This window comes from Telopea speciosissima, chromosome 11, assembly GCF_018873765.1.
Source record: "Telopea speciosissima isolate NSW1024214 ecotype Mountain lineage chromosome 11, Tspe_v1, whole genome shotgun sequence".
NCBI classification, from domain to species: Eukaryota; Viridiplantae; Streptophyta; class Magnoliopsida; order Proteales; family Proteaceae; genus Telopea; species Telopea speciosissima.
In genome coordinates, this window is record NC_057926.1 from 37024867 (window position 1) to 37037487 (window position 12621).

The 12621-nt window shown below is 40.9% G+C and overlaps 1 protein-coding gene across 2 annotated transcripts in view; it reads right to left on the reverse strand.

Annotated features, from left to right (window-relative positions):
• Positions 1-12621, reverse strand: part of LOC122645819 (cyclin-H1-1) — a 35540-nt gene that overhangs the window by 8441 nt on the left and 14478 nt on the right. For both annotated transcript variants that reach the window (XM_043839189.1, XM_043839190.1), the window contains exon 11: positions 12413-12497. In XM_043839189.1, the coding sequence (XP_043695124.1) occupies positions 12413-12497 (85 nt within the window). The remainder of the gene's footprint in view (positions 1-12412; positions 12498-12621) is intronic.

The following is a 12621-nucleotide window of genomic DNA, read 5'->3' on the forward strand; positions in this document are numbered from 1 at the left end:
ACTAATCTTCTTTCTATTAGTAGTATTACTTGTGATCTTAACTGCAAAGTCACCTTCTTTCCTTCTCATTGTGTGTTTCAGGATCTGGAGTCTGGGAAGACGATTGGATTGGGTAAAGTGCACGGTGGGCTGTACCTGGTTGATGACGGTCGCTTCTCTCCACCACCATTACATTCTCCACCACACCAGAACTCCATGGTCTCTTCTGAACTCTACCAATGGCACTCTAGGTTAGGTCACCCCCCTTTAGGGATTTTAGCTCATTTATTTCCTAGTTTGGTTACCCTTCGTACTAAGGATGACTTTTTTTGTGAGGCTTGTGTTCTGGCCAAACAGACACATTCAAATTATCCTCTTTCAAATAAAAGTTCTTTTTGTTTTAATTTGGTGCATTCTGATGTTTGGGGCCCTAGTTGTAAACCTTCTATTTCTGGCCATCGTTGGTTTGTCTCTTTCATTGATTGTCATTCTCGGCATACCTGGCTATATCTTTTGCACACAAAAAATCAAGTTTTTTCATGTTTTCAGTATTTTCATAAAATGATACAAACTCAGTTCCAGGCTACTCTCAAAGTCTTGAGAAGTGACAATGGAACTGAGTATACAGAGTCCCAATTTCAAAAATATTTGGCTGACCATGGCATCCTTCATCAAACTAGTTGTGTTGATACCCCTGCCCAGAATGGTGTGGCAAAACGGAAGAATCGACACTTGTTAGAGATGGCCAGGGCTTTGATGTTTGCGAGGAATGTCCCATCTCAATATTGGGGGGATGCGGTACTCACTGCAGCCTATCTCATCAATCGGCTGCCTTCTCGGGTCCTTAATTCTCGCAGCCCCTCTGATGTTTTAGTGGGAAATTCCTCCTTTATTGTGCCCCCCAAGGTGTTTGGTTGTGTGTGTTATGCTAGGGATACTAGAACTCCTGGCAAGCTTGAATCTCGGGGACTTCGTTGTATTTTCTTGGGTTATTCTCCGACTCAGAAAGGTTACAAGTGTTACCATCCCCCTTCCCGCCGTACCATGGTTAGTATGGATGTTATTTTCCATGAGTCCCTTTCCTACTATTCTTCGCCACCTCTTTAGGGGGAGAGTTCTAGTGAAGATGTGCTTTTTGAGATTCCTCTACCAGAGGTTCCTCACACTGCTGTCCAGCCTACTTTGCCACCACCCACGGCTGCTGCCCAGCCTACTTTGGATGCCCAACTTCCTCTAGCTGTTCCTCCTCCTCTGGCTGTTCCTCCCTCACTTGATGGGAATCCTATACAGGGGGAGACCATAGAAAATGGTGTTGTTAATGTTCCTATCCAGGGGGAGCTGACTCCTGTCCAGAGGACTATTGGTGAATTTCAGAAGAGAATCGACGACAACTCCAACATCATCACCTATACAAGGGGCAGATCCAACAGAGGGCAGTTGTGACCCACTGTAGCACCAGTACCCATCCAATTGCCTGCTCCAGACCTGGGTCCTTCATCTCCTGGTAATCTCTCTCCTTCCGACCTACCTATTGCTCATCGCAAAGGTACTAGGACTTGCACTTTACACCACATCTCTCACTTTGTTTCGTATAGTTCTCTTTCTCCTTCTTTCCGAGCTTTTTTATCCTCTCTTTCTTCTCTCTATTCCTAAAAATTGGCAGGAAGCATATACAGATGGAAAGTGGAAGGCTGCAATGTTGGAAGAAATGAGAGCACTACAAAAAAATAACACGTGGGATCTTGTGACTCTTCCTCCAGGGAAAAACCAGTGGGATGTAAATGGGTCTTCGTGGTCAAACAGAAGACTGATGGTTCAGTGGATCGGTATAAGGCGCGTCTGGTTGCAAAGGGGTTCACTCAGACTTATGGAGTTGACTATCAGGAGACCTTTGCACCAGTGGCAAAGCTCAACACTGTCATGGTGTTATTATCTTGTGCTGCAAATCTTGGGTGGGATCTTCAGCAGCTAGATGCCTTCCTCCATGGGGAGCTTGAGGAGGAGGTATATATGGACATTCCACCAGGCTTCTCTGATGACAGGACTAGGGGTAGAGTTTGCAAGTTGAAACGTGCTCTCTACGGGTTGAAGCAGTCACCTAGGGCTTGGTTCGGCAGGTTTCATAAGGCTATGGTTACAGCAGGTTATAAGCAGAGCAATGCTGATCACACCTTGTTCATCAGACGAGTTGGTGACAAGGTTACTCTTCTCATAGTCTATTTGGATGATATCGTGGTGACTGGTAATGATGATGCTGCTATTAGGGATTTAAAGCTTCTCCTTGGCCGTGAGTTTGAGGTCAAAGATCTAGGTTCTCTAAAATATTTTCTAGGGATAGAAGTTGCTCGCTCTTCAAAGGGCATCTTTCTTTCTCAAAGAAAATATGTCCTTGATCTATTGACTGAGACAGGGTTGTTAGGTCGTCATCCCTCAGATACTCCTATGGATGCTACTGCAAAACTTAGGGAGAAAGAGGGTGAACCTATTGACAAAGGAGGTTATCAGCGGTTAGTGGGCAAACTTATCTACCTTCCTACACCAGACCTGACATAGCGGTTGCTGTAAGTATAGTGAGCCAGTTTATGCATGATCCCTATTCCTCTCATATGGATGCAGTCCGTCGTATTTTGAGGTATTTGAAGTCTGCTCCAGGAAAGGGAATTCTCTTATCTTCCAATGGTCATCTCAAGATTGAAGCTTATACTGATGCCGACTGGGCTGGTTCTTCTTACAGAAAGTCCATCTCTGGCTATTGCTCCTTTGTGGGTGGGAACGTTGTTACATGGCGCAGCAAAAAGCAGAATGTTGTGGCAAGGTCCAGTGCTGAAGCCGAGTTTCGTGCGATGGCCCAAGGCATTTGTGAACTTCTTTGGCTTAGAGGATTGTTGCAGGATATTGGTGTTGCTGTCCATCTTCCAATGATGCTTTATTGTCAGCTATTAGCATTGCTCATAACCCTGTTCAACATGATCGCACTAAACATGTGGAGGTTGACAGACATTTCATCAAGGAAAAGCTTGAAGCTAGCCTCATCTGTGTTCCCTTTGTCAAGACTACCGATCAACTGGCTGATGTATTCACTAAGGGGCTGACTTGCAAGCTGTTTCATCCTATACTAGTCAAGTTGGGCATGCATGATATATATGCTCCAACTTGAGGGGGAGTGTTGATATATGGGCCAGAATACCGTGGGGGTATTCTGGACATTTTTTCCTCATTATTTCATTGTTTTATGTATGTGGTTTAGTCCCACATAGCCTATGTACAGTTTTTGTTCTTTTCTATTCATTATAAACATATGGCTTGGGGTCTGCCTTAGACATCCAAGCATCGAGTTCTAAATCTGGTCCTCTTAACATTTAGTATTAATAAAGACATTGTTTGGGGGGGGGGGGGGACTGCTAGTTGGATCCAAGAAGGTAAAGAGGGACCAGTAGGAAAATAAGGTGTATTTTCAAAGAATGTGACATTAGCACTAATAAACTATTTATTAGAGACCAGATCAAAACATTTATACCCTTGCTTGCGCTTTATCTACTAACTTTGCTCCCAAACCCACCATGAGGCTTTTTCTCACCCTGGGTGGAAGGCAGCAATGGACACAGAGATGGATGCTTTATTGTCTAAAACTTGGACTATGGTAACATTACCTACTGGGAAAGATCTTGTCAAATGTCGATGGGTTTACACCATAAAAAACAATTCAAATGGTTTTGTTCAGCGGCTTAAGGTAAGATTGGTTGCTAAAATCTATACTCAAACTTATGGTGTTGATTATTTTGAAGCCTTCTCGCATGTTGCCTGCTTAAATTATATTCGTGCCCTTGTTTCTCTGGCTGTCAACTTAGATTGGCCCTTGTATCAGATGGATATTAAAAATGCATCTCTCTATGGTGATCTTCAAGAGAAGGTTTATATGGAGCAACCTCCAGGGTATGTTGCTCAGGGGGAAAATTCCACCAAAGTATGTAAGTTTCATAAGGCAATTTATGGGTTGAAACAATCTCCAAGAGCATGGTTTGATAAGTTCAGCTCCATTGTAACTCGGTTTGGGTTCTCGCAGCGTTATTCTGACCATTCCGTCTTTGTTCGCCACCAGAATTCGGAAGTTGTTGTGATGGTCGTTTATGTGGATGATATTATTATATTGAGTAACGATGCTTCTGGTATTGCTAAAGTTAAATCCTATCTTCATCAGCATTTTCAGATGAAACACTTAGGTTCTCTCAAGTATTTTCTTAGTATTGAAGTTTTACGAAGCAAGAAAGGAGTTAGTCTATCATAGAGGAAATATGTACTCGATCTTCTGTCAGAAACTGAAATGCTTGCTTCTAAACCGGTAAATACTCCCATGGATCCTCATCAAAAGTTTGGTTCCAGTAAGAGTGAAGATTTTGAAGATTAGTTGGGAAACTTATTTATCTTACTATTATTTGACCAGATATATCTTTTGCTGTTGGAGTCATTAGTCAGTTTATGCAAACACCAAAGAAAATTCACTGGGAGGTTGCTTGTCATGTACTATGTTACCTAAAAGGAGCATCTAGTAAGGGACTTATTTATCGACTTAATCTGATAGAGTTTTCTAATGCTGATTGGGCTTGTGCTGATGGTGATAGACATTCTACTATTGGTTATTGTACCTTTGTGGATGGTAATTTAGTCACCTGGAAAAGCAAGAAACAAACTACTGTTGTTAGATCTAGTGCTGATGCTGAGTATCGGTGATGCAGATTCATCACCAAATAGGGCTTATTTCTTTAGAAATAAGTCTAGTTTGGGATATATATATGTTGGGCCTTTGATCCCAAGGGTTTTCTATGTAATAGGCCACTTTAATGAGCCTAAACTAGAGGTATATAGGTTACATACGGGATTAGCCCAATACTTTGTTTATTTTTATGTTTTTTAATTGAACCGGTTCAAATTAGTTGCATCCAATTGGTTCAATTTAAGTGATCATGTGACTTGGTTAAGTGATCATGTGATGTAGGTTGGGCTGGATTAGGACTCTATAAGTCCAGCCATGTTTTGAGTCTATTGCCTTTAGTATTCTAGTTTCCTAGTCAGTTTAAGTTACCTAATAGGTTAGGGATAGGGTTAGTCCAATCCTTTTTAGTGTCTAAGTTTATTTTTGAGTCTTCTATGTAAGTTTGTAAGGGAGGCCAGCATTAGATACAAATTTGATTAATAAAAATTAGCTTTATGCTTGTTGCCATTGCTGCTGCTCTTTGTGAGTGTATATCCTTGTGGATCTCAAAGTGGATAGGGTGGGTGGACTCTCACGACTCCTTGCGCCTGTTCAGTACCGGGAGGTTCTTCTTCTTCATTCAAGCTTCTTCAAGCTGCTGCTGCTGCTACCTCTGAAGGAGATCAAACCAGTAAGTAATTTTAGTTTTCTGCATATATCCTTCCCCTCTTCATCCTCTAACCTTATCCACACCCCCCTCCATCCATCAAACCCTAACCTCCATTCGAACCAGCAACCCCTTTTGTTATTTAATCCTGTTGTTTGGCTCCTAGTAGGTCTCCTACCTATCTAGGACTACATCAAGTGGTATCAAAGCTATGGCGGAGGGAAGCTCCAACCAAGCCTCGAAAGACCCACCTCCATTCGTTTTCAAGACCCAAGTTCGTCTACCCAATGGGAGCACAGCCATATTAGTTGTTGAAGAGAGGCGACGTAACAACATTATTTCACAATCCGTGGTGGATATGTTGTCCCAATCAGGAGAGATTTGTATCATGCCTCCAGGTAAAGTCTTTGTTGAATTTGGGTGTTCTTCATACCATGATGGTGCTTGGTGTAAGACGGTACCATCTCCAAGGAGCATTATTGCAGTAGGTTGTAATTGGTTGGACGAGTAACAAGGTTGGATTGAACCTGAAAACAACTCGTGTGTCCTACCTGATCGACACCGTCTATACCATTTGTTTACTCTAAAAGGGTTACAACCAAAGGTGACCACATCGACTGTATAGCCACAGGGACTGCCGAACATGTCAACTCAAACGCAAGTAGCATCGATTATGTTTGAAGTTTCACCAATGGCAGATGTACCAACAGAAGATTCTACTAAGGCAGTTTGTGTTGAAGAGATTCAAGAACCGATAGCTAAAGAAATTCAAGTAGACCAAGCTGCACCAGTGGTTGAGATCATAATTGAGAAGCTCGGCCATCAAATTGATGTGGAGGTCCAAAACACAAGTGTAGAAGATTCTACTGAAGAGGTATACATTGAAGAGAACAAAGTAGACAAGGCTGAGGACATGGAAGATGAAGTGGAGATTGAGAACACTCCACAAGAAATCATCGACATCCAAGATGTTGTTCTTGAAGAGGTCGAGCACATAAAGTTTGTTATGCCACTATGGAGCTTTGAAGAGAACGCTCCACGCCTTGAAGACTACATCCCTAAAGTCTACAAGCAACCAGAATTCTGCTTGGGAATGGTCAAAGCTGCTGCTCACATATTGTTTCCCCCTCATCACTACAAAATTCGAGGACGAATTTTTTCAAGCTGGAGAGAATTGATGCAGATTCATCACCAAATAGGGCTTATTCCTTTAGAAATAAGTCTAGGGTTGGGATATATATATGTTGGGCCTTTGATCCCAAGGGTTTTCTATGTAATAGGCCACTTTAATGAGCCTAAACTAGGGGTATATAGGTTGCATACGGGATTAGCCCAATACTTTGTTTATTTTTATGTTTTTTAATTGAACCGGTTCAAATTGGTTGCATCCAATTTGTTCAATTTAAGTGATCATGTGACTTGGTTAAGTGGTAATGTGATGTAGGTTGGGCTAGATTAGGCCTCTATAAGTCCAGCCATGTTTTGAGTCTATTTCCTTTAGTATTCTAGTTTCCTAGTCAGTTTAAGTTACCTAATAGGTTAGGGATAGGGTTAGGCCATTCATTTTTAGTGTCTAAGTCTATTTTTTAGTCTTCTATATAAGTTTGTAAGGGAGGCCAGCATTAGATATGAATTTGATTAATAAAAATTAGCTTTATGCTTGTTGCCATTGCTGCTGCTCTTTATGAGTGTATACCTTGTGGATCTCAAAGTGGATAGGGTGGGTGGACTCTCACGACTCCTTGCGTCTGTTCAGTACCGGGAGGTTCTTCTTCTTCTTCATTCAAGCTTCTTCAAGCTGCCACTGCTGCCTCTGAAGGAGATCAAACCAGTAAGTAATTTTAGTTTCCTGCATATATCCTTCCCCTCTTCATCCTCTAACCTAATCCACACACCCCTCCATCCATCAAACTCTAACCTCCATTTTCACCAACAACCCCTTTTGTTATTTGATCATGTTGTTTGGCTCTAATACCACTTGATGTAGTCCTAGATAGGTAGGAGACCTACTAGGAGCCAAACATCAGGATCTTTTCCCCCTGCAATTTTGATTTCCTCCTGGATTCTCTTTCTTCCTTCCCCTCCGAGAAAAGAGGAGAAACCGTGAGAAGAAGAAACAGTAGAATAAGAAGGAGAAGAGGGAAAATCAGAATTGCAGGGGGGAAAAGAGAAGAAGAAGCAGTAGAAGAAGAAGAGGGGGGGATCAGAGTTGCAGGGAGAAAAGAGAAGGAGGGGAGGGGAAGGAGGGTGCACACGCACACAGCCAGAAACTCAATTCATTCTTTGGTTATTCAATTCTGTTCTCATTCCTCTCAAAATACATTCTTTTAAAAACTCAAAATCAAAAAAAGAAGAAGAAAATAACTCCCTAACAATTACTTTTACAGCAATAACTGCCCCCTAATAACTATTTCTACAACAATAACTGCCAAATAACTCTAAAAGTAAAAGATAAAACAAAAATAAACTAAATGCAGGGCTGGTAGGTCTTAGGCTTGGGCCTGAGATGGTAACTCTTGGAGTATCCAATTGGGCCTAGGCCTGGGCCTGGGCCTGGGCTAGGGCTAGTAGGAGCAGCCCCCAAATGTCATGCATCAACTCTCCCTTGCTTTAAAAAAACTCGACTTCGAGTTTGGATAAACCCAGGAAACCAGTCCATGTGATGCACATCCATGCCGTTCAAAAGCTTCGGTAATTCACGAGAAGAGGAGATGAAATCTTGAAACAGCACGTCCTCTCGATATTGTTGAGTGGAATGTCGAAGTCATACGTCATTACTGTTGCAGCATCTCCGGTGTTGTTCTTCATTCCAACTTGGGATAAGATGGAATAATATGGAACGATTGGTTGTTGCAATCGTGTGGTTAAAGGGGGTCAATGGATGTTATGGTAAAGAAGCTAAGGTAGTGCATATGAATATTTTGGAGTTCTGGCTTGGGGTTTCCAGAACAGGGAAGGGAACAAGATAAGAGAACTTAGATAGGAGAAGAAAGATAAGAGGGGAAGAGAGACTGAAAGGGAGAAGACTCTGAGAAAGAGAGCTTCACCCAGGTTTGGGCTCTAATACCAGATAATGGGGGGGGGGGAGGGGAAGGAAGAAAGAGAATCCAGGAGGAAATTAGAATTGTAGGGGGAAAAGAGGAGAAACCGTGAGCATAAGAAGAGGGAAAATCAGAATTGCAGGGGGGAAAAGAGAAGAAGAAGAAGAGGGGGGGATCAGAGTTGCAGGGAGACAAGAGAAGAAGAAGGAGGGGGGGAAGGAGGGTGCACACGTACACAGCTAGAAACTCAATTCATTCTTTGGTTATTCAATTCTGTTCTCATTCCTCTCAAAATACATTCTTTTAAAAACTCAAAATCAAAAAAAGAAGAAGAAAATAACTCCCTAACAACTACTTCTACAGCAATAACTGCCCCCTAATAACTATTTCTACAGCAATAACGGCCAAATAACTCTAAAAATAAAAGATAAAACAAAAATAAACTAAATGCAGGGCTGGTAGGTCTTGGGCTTGGGCCTGAGATGGTATATCTTGGAGTATCCAATTGGGCCTGGGCTAGGGCTAGTAGGAGCAGCCCCCAAATTTCCTGCATCACTTGTAGCACTATTGAACTCGATTTGACTAAAACTAGGGTTTGGAATCAAGAACCGATGGAAGGGGATGGAGGAAGGGAATGGGTATCTCACCCTAGGCCTCTCACCTATCATCTATCAAGACTTCAACAATGCTCAAAGCAAATTCTGTATTCATTCAATCGTGGGTGGCTCTCAAGAGCTGTTACATATATATAGCCTAATGGCTGAACAAAAAACTAGAATCAGAGTCTAATTAGGATTCCCAACAATACGATTCCAAATTAGAATTACAAACTCAAATAAAAAACTAAATAAAATTCTAATAAAATAAAACTAACATCAACAAGTCCACGATTTTATGCTGGTGTAGGGGAATCCCTACACCTGCAGCTGTGTTTTCTGCTAGACAGCCAAGATACATCACAGGCCTCACTAAATCTCCACTGCACTTCTCCCTCAGCATCTGTAAAGCATATACATGGTTCTAGATGAATGTGGTCACTTGTCTTGCCCTCTCAACTACTCTTGCTACCAAGGATCTCTTCCCCATGTTCTTTAGCAAGAGGTCAATGCAGTAGGCTGCACATGATGTACAAAATAGGTGGTACATGTTGTTGTGCATCAATCTCTCCCCAACCTTCTTAAAGTTGCTTTCGTTGTCTGTCACCACTTGGATAACATTCTGTATCCCTACCTCTTGTACAACATTTTCAGCAACTTATATATAAACTTTTCATCTTTCTTCTCCTTGGATGTATCCACAGACTTCAGGAAGACGGTCCTACTATCAAAATAGAACATGAAGTTGATGCTGAACTATCTAGTGGGTCCAGTCCAACCATCACACATCACAGTCACTCCATAGTTTTCCAATGACCTCTTCAATGTATCAATGTAATTCTCCAGCTCCCTTTTTTGTTGCGGCAAATAAATTCATCAGTTCACATGCAGAGGGCCCCTTCCCTCTTTGGCTAGCCTTCCCCATAAAGTTAAGCATGCTCTGGCAGTATGGTCCCTCAATGGCATTTTCTGGGATGCTATAATAAAAGAACCACTTCGAGACGGTGGCGTTCACTTTACCTTTCAAATCAGACCAAACATGCTTTAGCTTTCTCTGTCTGGCATCCTGAGTCTTATAAATGGCAAAATCCTGATGAAGGACCTCAATGGAACCATCATCATCATCTACTACTCGTGTTGGGGCTGCCCTCACACTTTGTGTTCTCCGAGAAGGCAACTGTCTGCCTTTGCTTCTTCCTCCTCTCCCTTGCCTTTGGTGCAGCGGCTTTCCCTATCTCTGCAGCCCCAACCTGCTCCATCTAATGTGTGACTTGGCTCGCTCCTGAGCCTACATATCTGCCCCTCTCTACCTCTGTCTCCACATCAAAAGGCATATAATCAATATAATTGTCATCAGAGTCGGCCCCTGCTGCTGATGGGTGTCTCCTTAGCACTACCTCATCAAACTCCTCCCTTATCCTTTGCTTTTCCAACTTCCTGTGTCTTTCTCCATTCATGAGGGCAGTCATGCCCTTCTGTACCTCGTTAGGAACCCTAAGGCATTTTGCCACATCTCTGTAGCCACCAGCCAGATGCCACTTCAGTTTAGTGGCCCTCCCTAAATTTATCAAACAATAATTACATTGTGACTTTTGCTTGCCATTCTCTATTTGTACGCTATGCTTCTATAATATGTCTCCACTTTCACTATCAGCCATTGTGCAATCTTCTTACATTGTTGCAACTTGCAAGACACTAATATTTCTATTTCCTAATTTTTCCCTAAATTTTATAATTTTTTAATTAAAAAATATATTTTTAAATAACAATACCCTAATTAATCAGAAATAATCACTGAATGATACATTAATCATCTCTAGTTGTAAATACAACAACAATAGACAGTCCTAGTGCACGAGGCCCCCTCTACTGCAAGGTCTAGGGGCAAATGTAAATATAACAACAATACTTTCATATTTTTTTAAAAGAAAAACATTCAAACCAAAATAGAGATTTTTTCCCTATTTAATGTAATTTTTCAAAACAATTTTTAAAATAAAAAATAAAATTTTTTCGGACATAAAAAAATGACTCCGTGAGGCCATAGATCGTCCAATGCGTTCAACATATATAAAATTGAGTTTTAGCCTTTAGACTAAGTATAACCATATTCTTTCACAAATTTGTTGCAAAAAAATCAAATTTTTTTCAGACAATTAAATCTGGTTCCATGAAAATTAATTTTTGTGAAAAGTGATATACCTACGACTTTGAATCTTGCACAAATCTTCCAACAATGCAGCAAATCGCCGCTTCCGATGCATTCCACTACTACCCAACAACATGTTCCACGCTTGTACAGGAGTGATTTGGCCAAAAACCAAAGTTTTCCCAATCTTTACTGTCGAAACCAGCGAAGGGAAACATGACATCTATTACTTAAGAAATGTATCGTTTCCGTCAAAATGATACCGGAACGAAACATTTCATTGAAATTAAGCTGTGACAAAAAAACTGTAAACTTATATAATGATAAAGGTTTCGTTTCAACTTCTGTCGAAACCGAAATATTTCGTAAAATTTCGATGAAACCTTAAACTAAGGATACAAAACCAAACTAACATTTTGAGTGTGTTTTTTAACAATCTAAAGGTTTCATTGTGTTTAGGGATGCTTATTTAAGGTCTCCATGAAGCTTCGGACCAAAATATGGCCATTTGACCACTGAAATGGTCAAACGAAACCAACCATGGAAATGTGCAGAGTTTCGACCAGGTTCCAGTGCTTTCATGAGATATTTCGGTAACCTTGGTCGAAACCGAATTCTTGAAACTTGATTTGAATAGTTGAAGGAATCAGGTGTTAGATCAACACATTAAAAAATGCTTCTTATTAATAAAGTTCATTTCTTGTGTAAATCTAAATGTTTGCACTCAAACCCCATTGGTTCTCATGTCTCACTAAACTACATACCTGATAGAGTTCTTCAAACCCTATTTGAGGATATTGAAGGGATTTCAGGTTTTGAAGGCTGAAAGTCCCCATTTCCAAATTGTCATAATATCTGCTTCACCTCCAGTGAGCATTCAACTGCATCTTTCTGCTATCTCTTTTGCATCTGGAGGGAGGTATGTATATATACATATATATATATATAAGTTTCTCAAGTTTTCGCTTCCTTTGGGGGGCGAGGCAGCATTTTAGAATTTGTAGATTTTTTGTGTCTCGAATTTTTGGCCTTTAGTGTAAGAATAGTTAAGGATCATGAAGTGGGTGTGTAATTAAACAGTGTGCCAGTTTACTGATTAAGCAGTCAACATGCGTAATCTTAAAACATGCATAGAAGCTATTAGATAAATACTACAACAGCCAAAACTACATTGCCCCACTCCAACTTAACCTCAAAAACAAGAGAGGAAGCATCTTAAGAAGTATAGATTACCAAGGATTTCAAGCAAAAAAAATAAAAAAAAAGACAAAGAAAGATTCACAGTAGTACCAAAGAATCTATGGCATCCAGCGATTCACCGAGTTCAGACATGGAGTGCACAGAATGTTGACGAGATAAGATGCTCTCCAAATATCTGCAAAATTCCAACAATTTGGAGAATGATTGAACTATTATTTAGGACAAAAGGTGCACTTTATCTGCCAGACAATTCACTTAAACTTTACATGGTTAACACACTTAATGGAACCGGTTAGAAC